The 16290-nt window shown below is 44.5% G+C and overlaps 1 protein-coding gene across 1 annotated transcript in view; it reads right to left on the bottom strand.

Annotated features, from left to right (window-relative positions):
- LOC123747155 (flap endonuclease 1) overlaps window positions 1–16290 on the bottom strand; it is a 134820-nt gene that overhangs the window by 80493 nt on the left and 38037 nt on the right. The window contains exon 3 of the mRNA XM_045729175.2: window positions 7339–7505. Within this exon, the coding sequence (XP_045585131.1) occupies window positions 7339–7505 (167 nt within the window). The remainder of the gene's footprint in view (window positions 1–7338; window positions 7506–16290) is intronic.

Here is a 16290-nt window from a genome sequence, read left to right on the forward strand (position 1 = left end):
ACATCGTGCTGCATCTCATACATCGTACTGCACCTCATACATCGTGCTGCATCTCATACATCGTACCGCACCTCATACATCATACCACACCTCATACATCATGCTGCACCTCATACATCATGCTGCACCTCATACATCATACCACGCCTCATACATCACGCTGCACCTCATACATCACGCTGCACCTCATACATCGTACTGCACCTCATACATCGTGCTACACCTCAGACATTGTACTGCACCTCATACATCGTGCTACACCTCAGACATTGTACTGCACCTCATACATCGTGCCGCATCTCATACATCGTGAAGCACCTCATACATCGTGCTACACCTCAGACATTGTACTGCACCTCATACATCGTGCTGCACTTCATACATCGTGCTGCACCTCATACATCGTGCTGCACCTCATACATCGTGCTGCACCTTATACATCGTGCTGCACCTCATAGTGCTGCACCTCATACATCGTGCTGCACCTCATACATTGTGCTGCACCTCATACATCATGCTGCACCTCATACATCGTGGTGCACCTCATACATCACACCACACATCATACATCATGCTGTACCTCATATAGCATACTGCACCTCGTACATTGTGCTGCATGTCATACACCGTGCAGCACCTCATACATCGGGCCACACCTCATACATCGTGCTGCACCTAATACATTGTGCTGCATCTAATACATTGAGCTGCACCTCATACATCGTACTGTACCTCATATAGCGTGCTGCACCTCATACATCGTGCTGCATCTCATACATCGTGCTGCACCTCATACATCGCACTGCACCTCATACATCGTACCACACCTTATACATCACATAACACCACATACATCGTGCTGCACCTCATACATCGTGCTGCACCTCATACATCGTACTGAACCTCATACATCGTGCTGCACCTCATACATCGTATCACACCTCATACATTGTGATTCACCTCATACATCGTGATGCACCTCATACATCGTGCTGCACCTTATATATCATGCTGTACCTCATACATCATGCTGCACCTCATACATCATACCACACCTCATACATCGTGCTGCACCTCATACATCGTACTGCACCTCATACATTGTGCTGCACCTCATACATTGTGATTCACCTCATACATCGTGCTGCACCTCATACATCGTATCACACCTCATACATTGTGATTCACCTCATACATCGTGATGCACCTCATACATCGTGCCGCACCTCATACATCGTGCTGCACCTCATACATCGTACTGCACCTCATACATCGTGCTGCACCTCATACATCATACCACACCTCATACATTGTGATTCACCTCATACATCGTACTGCACCTCATACATCATGCTGCACCTCATACATCATACCACACCTCATACATTGTGATTCACCTCATACATCGTGCTGCATCTCATACATCGTACCGCACCTCATACATCATGCTGCACCTCATACATCATACCACGCCTCATACATCACGCTGCACCTCATACATCATGCTGCACCTCATACATCGTACTGCACCTCATACATCGTGCTACACCTCAGACATTGTACTGCACCTCATACATCGTGCCGCATCTCATACATCGTGAAGCACCTCATACATCGTGCTACACCTCAGACATTGTACTGCACCTCATACATCGTGCTGCACCTCATACATCATGCTGCACCTCATACATCGTCCTGCACCTCATACATCGTGCTGCACCTCATACATCACACCACACATCATACATCATGCTGTACCTCATACATCGTGCTGCACCTCATACATCGTGCTGCACCTCATACATCGTGCTGCACCTCATACATCGCGCTGCACCTCATACATCGTGCTGCACCTCATACATCATGCTGCACCTCATACATCATGCTGTACCTCATATAGCATACTGCACCTCGTACATTGTGCTGCGTGTCATACACCGTGCAGCACCTCATACATCGGGCCACATCTCATACATCGTGCTGCACCTAATACATTGTGCTGCATCTAATACATTGAGCTGCACCTCATACATCGTACTGTACCTCATATAGCGTGCTGCACCTCATACATCGTGCTGCATCTCATACATCGTGCTGCACCTCATACATCGCACTGCACCTCATACATCGTACCGCACCTTATACATCACATAACACCACATACATCGTGCTGCACCTCATACATCGTGCCACACCTCATACATCATACCACACCTCATACATCGTGCTGCACCTCATACATCGTACTGCACCTCATACATTGTGCTGCACCTCATACATTGTGATTCACCTCATACATCGTGCTGCACCTCATACATCGTATCACACCTCATACATTGTGATTCACCTCATACATTGTGATTCACCTCATACATCATACCACACCTCATACATCATACCACACCTCATACATCATACTGAACCTCATACATCATACTGCACCTCATACATTGTGCTGCACCTCATACTTTGTGATTCACCTCATACATCGTGATGCACCTCATACATCGTGCTGCACCTCATACATCGTACTGCACCTCATACATCATGCTGCACCTCATACATCATACCACACCTCATACATCATACTGAACCTCATACATCGTGCTGCATCTCATACATCGTACTGCACCTCATACATCATGCTGCACCTCATACATCATACCACACCTCATACATTGTGATTCACCTCATACATAATACTGAACCTCATACATCGTGCTGCATCTCATACATCGTACTGCACCTCATACATCGTGCTGCATCTCATACATCGTACCGCACCTCATACATCATACCACACCTCATACATCATGCTGCACCTCATACATCATGCTGCACCTCATACATCATACCACGCCTCATACATCACGCTGCACCTCATACATCACGCTGCACCTCATACATCGTACTGCACCTCATACATCGTGCTACACCTCAGACATTGTACTGCACCTCATACATCGTGCTACACCTCAGACATTGTACTGCACCTCATACATCGTGCCGCATCTCATACATCGTGAAGCACCTCATACATCGTGCTACACCTCAGACATTGTACTGCACCTCATACATCGTGCTGCACTTCATACATCGTGCTGCACCTCATACATCGTGCTGCACCTTATACATCGTGCTGCACCTCATAGTGCTGCACCTCATACATCGTGCTGCACCTCATACATTGTGCTGCACCTCATACATCATGCTGCACCTCATACATCGTGGTGCACCTCATACATCACACCACACATCATACATCATGCTGTACCTCATATAGCATACTGCACCTCGTACATTGTGCTGCATGTCATACACCGTGCAGCACCTCATACATCGGGCCACACCTCATACATCGTGCTGCACCTAATACATTGTGCTGCATCTAATACATTGAGCTGCACCTCATACATCGTACTGTACCTCATATAGCGTGCTGCACCTCATACATCGTGCTGCATCTCATACATCGTGCTGCACCTCATACATCGCACTGCACCTCATACATCGTACCACACCTTATACATCACATAACACCACATACATCGTGCTGCACCTCATACATCGTGCTGCACCTCATACATCGTACTGAACCTCATACATCGTGCTGCACCTCATACATCGTATCACACCTCATTGTGATTCACCTCATACATCGTGATGCACCTCATACATCGTGCTGCACCTCATACATCGTACTGCACCTCATACATCGTGCTGCACCTCATACATCATACCACACCTCATACATTGTGATTCACCTCATACATCATACTGAACCTCATACATCGTGCTGCATCTCATACATCGTACTGCACCTCATACATCATGCTGCACCTCATACATCATACCACACCTCATACATTGTGATTCACCTCATACATCATACTGAACCTCATACATCGTGCTGCATCTCATACATCGTGCTGCACCTCATACATCGTGCTGCATCTCATACATCGTACTGCACCTCATACATCATTCTGCACCTCATACATCATACCACACCTCATACATCATGCTGCACCTCATACATCATGCTGCACCTCATACATCATACCACGCCTCATACATCACACTGCACCTCATACATCACGCTGCACCTCATACATCGTACTGCACCTCATACATCGTGCTACACCTCAGACATTGTACTGCACCTCATACATCGTGCCGCATCTCATACATCATGAAGCACCTCATACATCGTGCTACACCTCAGACATTGTACTGCACCTCATACATCGTGCTGCACTTCATACATCGTGCTGCACCTCATACATCGTGCTACACCTCATACATCGTGCTGCACCTCATACATCATGCTGCACCTCATACATCGTGCTGCACCTCATACATCGTGCTGCACCTCATACATCACACCACACATCATACATCTTGCTGTACCTCATACATCGTGCTGCACCTCATACATCGTGCTGCACCTCATACATCGTGCTGCACCTCATACATCGTGCTGCACCTCATACATCGTGCTGCACCTCATACATCGTGCTGCACCTCATACATCATGCTGCACCTCATACATCATGCTGTACCTCATATAGCATACTGCACCTCGTACATTGTGCTGCGTGTCATACACCGTGCAGCACCTCATACATCGGGCCACATCTCATACATCGTGCTGCACCTAATACATTGTGCTGCATCTAATACATTGAGCTGCACCTCATACATCGTACTGTACCTCATATAGCGTGCTGCACCTCATACATCGTGCTGCATCTCATACATCGTGCTGCACCTCATACATCGCACTGCACCTCATACATCGTACCGCACCTTATACATCACATAACACCACATACATCGTGCTGCACCTCATACATCGTGCCACACCTCATACATCATACCACACCTCATACATCGTGCTGCACCTCATACATCGTACTGCACCTCATACATTGTGCTGCACCTCATACATTGTGATTCACCTCATACATCGTGCTGCACCTCATACATCGTATCACACCTCATACATTGTGATTCACCTCATACATTGTGATTCACCTCATACATCATACCACACCTCATACATCATACCACACCTCATACATCATACTGAACCTCATACATCATACTGCACCTCATACATTGTGCTGCACCTCATACTTTGTGATTCACCTCATACATCGTGATGCACCTCATACATCGTGCTGCACCTCATACATCGTACTGCACCTCATACATCATGCTGCACCTCATACATCATACCACACCTCATACATCATACTGAACCTCATACATCGTGCTGCATCTCATACATCGTACTGCACCTCATACATCATGCTGCACCTCATACATCATACCACACCTCATACATAATACTGAACCTCATACATCGTGCTGCATCTCATACATCGTACTGCACCTCATACATCGTGCTGCATCTCATACATCGTACCGCACCTCATACATCATACCACACCTCATACATCATGCTGCACCTCATACATCATGCTGCACCTCACACATCATACCACGCCTCATACATCACGCTGCACCTCATACATCACGCTGCACCTCATACATCGTACTGCACCTCATACATCGTGCTACACCTCAGACATTGTACTGCACCTCATACATCGTGCTACACCTCAGACATTGTACTGCACCTCATACATCGTGCCGCATCTCATACATCGTGAAGCACCTCATACATCGTGCTACACCTCAGACATTGTACTGCACCTCATACATCGTGCTGCACTTCATACATCGTGCTGCACCTCATACATCGTGCTGCACCTCATACATCGTGCTGCACCTTATACATCGTGCTGCACCTCATAGTGCTGCACCTCATACATCGTGCTGCACCTCATACATTGTGCTGCACCTCATACATCATGCTGCACCTCATACATCGTGGTGCACCTCATACATCACACCACACATCATACATCATGCTGTACCTCATATAGCATACTGCACCTCGTACATTGTGCTGCATGTCATACACCGTGCAGCACCTCATACATCGGGCCACACCTCATACATCGTGCTGCACCTAATACATTGTGCTGCATCTAATACATTGAGCTGCACCTCATACATCGTACTGTACCTCATATAGCGTGCTGCACCTCATACATCGTGCTGCATCTCATACATCGTGCTGCACCTCATACATCGCACTGCACCTCATACATCGTACCACACCTTATACATCACATAACACCACATACATCGTGCTGCACCTCATACATCGTGCTGCACCTCATACATCGTACTGAACCTCATACATCGTGCTGCACCTCATACATCGTATCACACCTCATACATTGTGATTCACCTCATACATCGTGATGCACCTCATACATCGTGCTGCACCTCATACATCGTACTGCACCTCATACATCGTGCTGCACCTCATACATCATACCACACCTCATACATTGTGATTCACCTCATACATCATACTGAACCTCATACATCGTGCTGCATCTCATACATCGTACTGCACCTCATACATCATGCTGCACCTCATACATCATACCACACCTCATACATTGTGATTCACCTCATACATCATACTGAACCTCATACATCGTGCTGCATCTCATACATCGTGCTGCACCTCATACATCGTGCTGAATCTCATACATCGTACTGCACCTCATACATCATTCTGCACCTCATACATCATACCACACCTCATACATCATACTGCACCTCATACATCATGCTGCACCTCATACATCATACCATGCCTCATACATCACACTGCACCTCATACATCACGCTGCACCTCATACATCGTACTGCACCTCATACATCGTGCTACACCTCAGACATTGTACTGCACCTCATACATCGTGCCGCATCTCATACATCATGAAGCACCTCATACATCGTGCTACACCTCAGACATTGTACTGCACCTCATACATCGTGCTGCACTTCATACATCGTGCTGCACCTCATACATCGTGCTACACCTCAGACATTGTACTGCACCTCATACATCGTGCTGCACTTCATACATCGTGCTGCACCTCATACATTGTGCTGCACCTCATACATCGTGCTGCACCTCATACACCGTGCTGCACCTCATACACCGTGCTGCACCTCATACATCGTGGTGCACCTCATACATCATGCTGCACCTCACTATATATTGTTTGAATGTTAAATAGGACAAAAATGGCAGATGGTAATAGAAACAATTTAAGAGTTAATGAAGTATATATCTTATACAAGAATCTCAAGAAAAACAAAAGATACTACTGTACCTGTATTACAAGAGAGACTTCAGTAATACACCTGTATTACAAAACACGTGGTACAAAAAGAATCACATACCTGCCTCCTCAGCTTTCTCTAAAGCCTTCTGTGCCTCTTCTCTGCGTTCCTGTCGCTTCGCCAATTCTCCACCCTTCATAGTTGGAGGCTTACCGTCAAATACATACACCGGCTTAATGCCATTATCTACCATCCGAATGGTACGATAGAAGAACCCCATCAAGTGACTGAAAATGAATACAAGATTTTCATCAGATTATTTGTTCTGCCTGTTACAGCAGAAGAAAAAAATACAGTATATAAATAGACTAGACATCAAAATTAAACTTTCAATACCATCCACGAATAGAATGCCAGAAGACTCGGAGCCTCATTACCATCTTGCGGTATCGACTTGATACAATACATATCAATTAGCCTAATGAACCAATGATTATTAACCCTTAGGCCGCTAAGGGTCATAATGGCTTCAACACCCACAGGCGTAACAAAAAAAAATCCCAAAAAATTTATTTTCTTATTAATCTCTTCATTTGTGTTCCCTGAGCACGGGGAAATATATTAAAAAAAATTAATTGTACTTGCCAATGGCATAAATGAGCCGAGAAGTTGGCCGATGGCATCACGATTTATCTTCGCTGGAGCGTGGTGCGCCCAGGCGGAGTCAGACACGGTGGAGAAGGAGCCAGAGTTGCTGTGAATTTATTTTCGCTGTATTATTTACAGTATCTATGGCATATTTTACCCCCATTTTTTCACTGGTGTGGTTCAGTATGTTCTCACTTGATTTATTATCATACAACTGTTGTCAATGTATATTTTATCCACATATTAGTGTCACAAGTATTTGCACAAAAATTTATTATTTTTCAATAAAATATACAATTTCTTATCATTTATTTTCACTATTTACATTCACTCACTCTGTATTTACATGTTTTTGCACCAGTCTTGGACATTTAGAAGTCATCAAGACTGTGATACTCATCAAAACACTTGACATAACACAGAGGGACCTGACACGCTGTGCACCAAGTCATCACCATTTTTCGTTTCTGTTTCTTCTTTGTTATTGTCTTGCATACAATGCACTCACACTGGCCTACTGCACGCTTTCCAGTTGGTGGTAAATACCTTAAATTGTGTGTGACAAAGGCATCCTTGAAAGCGAGCCTGGGTGCGGGAGCATGGTGCAATACCGAGTACAGAATGGGCCTCTGTATGCCAGGAATTGCTTTGCCAAACTTCTCTAGTAATTGTGTCACTACAGTAAAACTGAACACACAGAAATTTCGCTTACCACCTATTTTGACAAGATACATATTGTAACTATTCAGCATTGTTACGTCAACAAGGTGGAAAAACATTTTCTTGGTCCACTTCACTGTTTTCCGTACACACTCCACTGCCCCCACCATCATATCACATTTATCCACCAAACGCATGTTGATGTTATAGTCCAAGACACAATCTGGCTTATAGATTATTTGTTTTGTATTTCTGTTCACCTTGCCACTGTTCAACATTGTACCATGGTGAATGGTGGTCAACATGTTCACTTCACGCCTGTCTTTCCACAGACTGAAAGCATTCCACCTGTTTTTCTTAGCTCGCATTCACCAACCTGCATAGTAGTGTGAAACACTGGCATTTCCCTTCGTTTTGCCTTCACTGTGCCACACACTCCAGTTCTAATATCAATCAAGAATCTAGTTAGCAAAGGACTGGTATATAATAGTTATCTGCGTATAATATGTGGCCCTTGTTCAGATATGGTGCAAGCAGTGACTTCACAACACTACCTGAGAAGCCATGTTGGTCATTAGCAGGAATGTCTACATTTGTACCCGTATATATTATCATGTGTAACACAATCCCTGTTTCACAGTCACAGAGTACAAAGAATTTCAATCCAAATCGGTGGCGTTTGGAGGGAATATACTGCTTGAAGGCAAGACGTCCTTTGAAAAGCACAGGGGATTCGTCAATCACCAGCTTCTGAGTTGGTACATAGAAATCCCTGTACTTTCCAATAAGTTCATTCAGGACGTGCTTTACCTTCCAAAGTCTGTCATCATCATTCTGGTATTTATCATTTGCAAAATGAAGACACCTGAGGATTATCGAAAATCGGTCTCGAGACATACAGTATATTTGCCGAACATTGGTGTTGAAACAGTATGTTCTTTGCTTCAATAATGGTCAAGTACGTGTTTGACACAATGTTCATCAACATACACAGTGCCAAAAACACATACATTTCACCTACAGTCGTATCTTTCCATCGCTGTAAACGTGAAAAATCTGATAACTCCTCCTCATCAATGAGATCAGCTGCATATTTCTTTGTTTCCTGAACAGCATATTCCATGAGCAGCTCATCAAAATATGCGATAAAGAAGTCCATTTCACACATATCGGGACCTGTATCAGGGAAAAGGTCTGTAATCCCAACATCTGAATTATCAAAGACAGGAATTTGTGGAAGAAAATCTGTCCTATCACTCCACACAAAAACACCTGGTGTCTTTCGAGAGGCAATAGTGGCACCACGGCGAGGAAACTGTGGACCAGGAGCTGAAGCAAGTCTAACAACAGTAGGGGCAGGCAGGGACGGTGATGGAAAATTACTTGATGTTGAGGGTCTTTGTTCATCAGCGTCCCCATATGGTCCCATATGGTCCCATGCGGTGCCGCATGGCTTGGTCAGATGCTGCTGACGCAACAAAATGTCGCTTGGCAACACCACACACTCCACTGGCACTAGCACCGAAACTAATTTCCGATTCTAAGTCACTAAAACCGGAAAATTATTCTCTTTCCTCAGACTGGTCGACCAAAACATCAATATCTTGCAAGGTAGCACATGAACTGTGTGGTCTGGCACGAAGTGAGGTCGAGTGAGGGCGAGGAGGTATGGGCAAGAATCTAGGCTTAGCCCTGGTGGAGCCAGCATGTTCACACTCATTGTTGGTCGTATCCACATCTGAGGGCTGTGTGTAATCATGATCAATGTCGGAGTCGTCAATATCAGAATCATCACCATCCAGGAACAAATTCTTATTATTTCATCCTCGGTCAGAAGTTGCGATGAATGCCTCATTGAGCGGGGTCGGTCGTTGGAACTTGATGCGCTCGCCATGGTGTCTGCCGGGGAACTGAGCCCTGTACACAATGGCGGCCTACGCTGAATTTTTTCCCAGGTGGCGTTTGTTTATGGTCGGGTGCAGCTCACCGATGACTACCCTTATCCCACGCGGGGTGTTTAAATTAGTGGTACCTCGGAACACGAGTGTCCCTGTATGCGAGTTTTTCGGAATACGAGCCGGATTTCCTTGGAAAATGTGTCTCGGAAGGCGAGGGTTACCTCGGAACGCGAGTTTGTTGATACGCGTTCAGGCCGACCTAGCACGTGGTGGTACGGCGATCGTCACCCCTCCGCCCCTCAGTTTACCATTGTCTCCCGGCCAGTGGCTATCCCTCCTGAATTCTTCACAAGGATTTACAGTTTTATGTCGGTTTTTTGGCCATTTGAGCATAGAAGTTGTTATAATATATCTCGCCATGGGTCTCAAGAAAGCCATTGATAAGGTTCAACCTAAGAAAATAGCTGTGAGTAGAGGCAGTAGAGGATGTCCCTTCTTGATTGAGAAAATGTGTGAAGTATGGAAAGAACTGCAAAGTTCTGTTGAAAAAACTCACCCAGATAAAGCTGTAGCAGGCCGTTGCATTGACCTTTTAAATGACAATGTGATGTCTTACTACAGACAAGTGTTAAAATGTAGGGAAAAACAAGTGTCTTTAGACAGATTCTTAGTAAGACAAACAAGTCCTAGTGGTATGCAGGCAAAATGTGCCAGAGTGTGCATACCAGTGAAGTCCTCACTGCCTGATGTGATAATGGAAGGGGACTCCCCTTTCAAACAGTAACTCCTCTCTTCCTCCCACCTCCTCACCATCTTCCATACACCTACAGCATTCAACAGCAAGGTAAGTAATAGCTTGAACATAGTTTTGTAGGTTTATTTAGATGAATTAGGTATAAAAATTTAGTTTGATGTGGGGTTTTTGGGGTAGTCAGGAACGGATTAATTCATTTCCCATTATTTCTTATGGGGAAATTAGCTTCGGAATACGAGTTTTCAGAATACGAGCCGTCTCCAGGAACGGATTAACCCTTAACATGCTCGGGATCTAATATCCTGCCATCCGCACAGGTGCATGTCATTTTGAAAAAAAAAAAAAATTTTTTTTTTTGCTAATCTGTTAAGTTCTGTTCACTGATCACGGGAAAAATAAAAAAAAAATTCTATTGTACTTACTTTTGTTGCAATAGAGCCGAGAAGCTCTGTGATGACGTCACAATCTGCATGTTCGCTCATGCAGTACACGCCCGGGAGGTGTTGCGCGCGGTCCTCAAACAGCCAGAGTTGCCACAAATATATTTTCGCGCTATTTATTTACAATGTCTAAGCGCATTTTATCTAATTTTTTTTCACTAATTGTGTTTCAAATACTGTTTGAACATATTTTGTATCAATAATTGTTGCATATTTGAGTATACACAGGCGCACACAAATGTTTTCAATTACGGCAATATAATATGTCATTACAGTCTATTATATTGTATGTTCTGCTTATATTTGTATATATTTACACACACGCACACGCTATCTGCTTATATGTTTACATATTTACACACTCGCACACGCTATACACACTTTGAAGCACACTTAGAAGATTTCTAGACTGTGGTAGTCATTGAAGCAGTCGACAGCACATAATGGGATACCACACGTTTCACACCATGTTTGCACAAGCTTCCGTTTCTTGTCTCTACGTGTCGTTGTTTTACACACCAAGCAATCACGTTGGGCTATTGCACGCTTCACACCAGGTGGCATATACTTAAGTTTGTGTGCTAGGAAGCCTTCAGTGTGAGCGAGGCGTGGAGTACCAGCATGCTGCAACAGTGGGTTTATGATGGGCCGCTGAATACCTGGGACATCTTTTGCAAACTTTCCTAATAACTGTATTGCAGCATCAAATACAAAGTCACGGAAAGTGGGCTTACGTCCAGTTCTCACAAGGTACATGTTGAAACAGTTCAGCATGCTCATGTCCACAAGATGGAAGAACACTTTTTTCGTCCACCTACATGTCTTCCGCACACACTCTGCAGTGCCAATCATCATGTCTGATTTATCAATCAACCGCATGTTGATATTATAGTCTAAAACACAGTCTGGCTTATATAGTGGTGCGTTTGTTTTATGGCTCACTTTCCCACTGTTCACCATTGTTCCATCATGAATTGTTGTCAACAAGTTCACCTCTCTTTTGTATTTCCACCGAACTGACAGAATGTTATCACTTTTCCTTCTCTGACACTCACCAACTGCAATGTCGTTGTCAAACACAGGCATTTCCCTTCGTTGTGGCTTTACTGTACCAACCAATCCGGTTCTATTTTCTAGCAAGAACCGAGCTAGCAAGGGACTTGTATAGTAATTATCTGTGTATAAAATGTGTCCCTTGTTCATCCACGGAGCCATGATGGTCTTCACTACACTCCCCGAGAATCCATGTTCGTCGTTACCGGGAATGTCTACATCACTAGCCGAGTACAGAATCATGTGTAACACGTATCACAAAGAACAAAAAATTTCAGGCCAAATCGGTTTCGTTTTGAGGGAATGTACTGTTTGAATGGAACACGTCCCTTGAAAAGTATGAGAGATTCATCAACCACCAGCTTCTGTGCTGGTACGTAAAAATCTCTGAATTTTCCAATAACATCGTTCATGTAGTGCCTCACTCACCACAGTCTATCATCAGGTGTTCGGTCCTGAACACTTCCAAAATGTAGACACCTGAGGAGTATCTGAAACCTGTCTCGTGACATATATTTCCCGAATAAAGGTGTTGGTATTGTCTTGTCCTTGCTCCAATAGTCATTTATTGCATGTTTGTGACAGTGCTTCATCAACAAACAGAGTGCCAAAAACACATACATTTCCGCCACTGTGGTATTTTTCCAACGCTGCAGTCGTGAAAATTCTGTGATTTCCCTCTCAATCAGGTAAGCAGCATACAGGTTCGTTTGGTGTACAATGTATTCCATGAATGGTTCATCATAGAATGCTGTAAAATATTCCATCTCAGCCATGTCCTCACCTTGATTAGGGAAAAGGTTTGTAATCCCTACATCTTTATCGTCAAAGTGAGGAATATTAGGAATAAAATCGTCACCATCACTCCACTCAAGTATACCAGGCGTCCTGCGAGATGCAGAGGAAAGACGGCGAGGAAGCGATGCATACCGGCGACCAGGAGCTGAATACCGTCTGCGAGAAGCACGGCGGCTACGTGCACGTGAGGTGGGTGCACGTGAGGTGGATGCACGTGAACACGAGGGTCTTGGTCCCTCATGTGGTGCCATGCGGTGGCGCTTGGCCGGGCGAGATGCTGCTGACGCGACAATTTCTCGCCCAGTTACACCACTGGTACCAGCCACAGGCTCAATAAAACTTTGATCTGAGTCACTAAACCCAGAAAAGGAGTCACCTCCCTCTGACTCGTCACCCTCAAACAGAAAATATCCACAGGAACTGTGAGGTCGTGGTAGAATTGGGGTAGAAACTGGGCGAGGAGGCATCGGTGAGCGTATAGGCCTCGCCATGGCATGGCGGTCATTCTCACTTTCACTGCTGCTGCTACTATCACCCGACAACTGTGTATAATCCTCATCGTTGTCTGAATCGTCAAACACACTTTCTTCACCTTCAGAGAATAATTCGTGGGCTATTTGCTCTGGGGTGAGGGACTGAGTGGTGCATGCTCGTGAGGCGTTTGACCGTGCGCTCGCCATGGTGACTCTCGCTAAACTGAGGCCTCCCATGCCTTCGGATCGTGAGCGGGATTTTTTTTCAAAATGGCCGCTGTTTACTAGAGCCCCTGGGCAGCGTATGGGACCCCCAGCTACACCGCGGGCCATTCAAATCGTGCGCGGTACCCATACACTTCATATGAAATGAAGCGCAGTTGACTGGTAAAACGATTTACACTTCATATGAAGTGATGCGCACTTTAAGGGTTAAACTCTTAAACTGAGGTACCCCTGTACTGTATAGAGCTAGACACGAAAACAGCTATTAATGTATTGCGCAGTACCAGTTTTGTTATTCAAATCATCTATACAGAACAACCTCGACTCAACGTACCCCAATTCAACGAATCTCCGGCTAGTTCGCACACGTTTCAGGCCGGATTTACTCACACGGTTCGACGAACAATGGTTTGCCGAAGTGGGGAATGTTCGGATTTGCTTATGATGTCGAGACAAAGAGTTCACAGACTTGTGGAAATCTTTCCCATTCTATCACAGATTACAATTAATAATTTGTTCATATGACAAGTTTGATCACACAAGTGGACCACACAACTGGACCGTACAAGTGGTCCACAAGTGGTCCACAAGTGGTCCATAAGTGGTCCACAAGTGGTCCACAAGCTTACTATGTTGGGACAGAGTTCACAGAGTGGTGGAAAACTTTCCCATTCCATCACAGGTTACAATTAATAATTCCTTCATATAACAAGTTGGATCACACAAGTGAACCACGCATGTGGGCCACACAAGTGGTCCACAAGCTTACTATGTTGGGACAGAGTTCACAGAGTGGTGGAAAACTGTCTCATTCTATCACAGATTACAATTAATAATTCCTTCATAAGACAAGTTGCATCACACAAGTGGACCACTCAACAAGTGAACCATATGAATCAAACACCAGCCAGAATGGTCCACACAAGAAGTGACGCATATTAACCAAATACAGTGGGGCCTCGACTTACGATGGTAATCCGTTCCCAGAGACGGATCGTAAGTCAAAATATTGTAAGTCGAAGCGATTTTTCCCATAAGAAATAAAGGGAATTGAATTAATCCATTCCCCACCCCCCCAAAATATTATCTTACAAATACATTTTATACTGAATACAATTTTGCTCTCTAACTTCAATACAGTATATATGCTTATCTTACCTTTATGGAGGACTCTTGATGGCTTATGGAAGATGGTGATGAGGGGGGAGGAGAGGAGTTACTGTTTGGAAGGAGAGTCCCCTTCCATTATAACATCAGGCAGCGATGACTTTTCTGGGATACACTCTCAGGCACTTTTGCCTGCATGCCAATAGGACCTGCTTATGGCTCACTGCGTGCTTGTCTTACTAAAAATCTGTCTAAATACACTAGTTTTCCCTACATTTTAACACTTGTCTGTAGTAAGACATCACATTGTCATTTAAAAAGTCAATGCAATGGCCTGCTACAGCTTTATCTGGGTGAGTTTTTTCAACAAAACATTGCAATTCTTCCCATACTTCACACATTTTCTTAATGAGGAAGGGATGTCCTCTACTGCCTCAACTTACAACTATTTTCTTAGGTTAAACCTTACCACTAACTTTCTGCGACCCATGGCGTGATATATAATAATCAGTTTTATGTTCAAAAAGCAAAAAATCACCACAAAAACGGAATTTCTTATAGGCGAGATTGTCACTAAGCGGGCAGCTCTAGTAAACTGAGGCAGGTTGGCCCACGTGACCGGGAACCACACGCTCGTTTGACCCAAACGTGTACCAACAAATATCGTTAGTTGATGACACTATCATAAGTCGAGTAGCATTTTTCGATCAATTTTACATCATAACTCGAATTTATCGTAAGTCGGGGCAATCGTAAGTCGAGGTGCCACTATACCAGCCAGAGTGGTCCACACAAGTGAACAACTGAGTTTCAATGATTTTCATTCACTGATTTGTGGCACACGTATCTTTGTAAATTAATTTAAAGGCTGAAGCGTGAATAGCTAGCTAATGTGTTGAAATCTTCTTATATACATTTTCTGTGATGAAACAAGATGAGTGAGGGTGGTCAGATAAGAGAATACTGTACTGTAAACCTCACTTTACAGTGAGGTTTCACTCACTTTCGTCTGGTGT

The sequence above is a fragment of the Procambarus clarkii genome, chromosome 77 (genome assembly GCF_040958095.1).
Source record: "Procambarus clarkii isolate CNS0578487 chromosome 77, FALCON_Pclarkii_2.0, whole genome shotgun sequence".
NCBI lineage: Eukaryota > Metazoa > Arthropoda > Malacostraca > Decapoda > Cambaridae > Procambarus > Procambarus clarkii.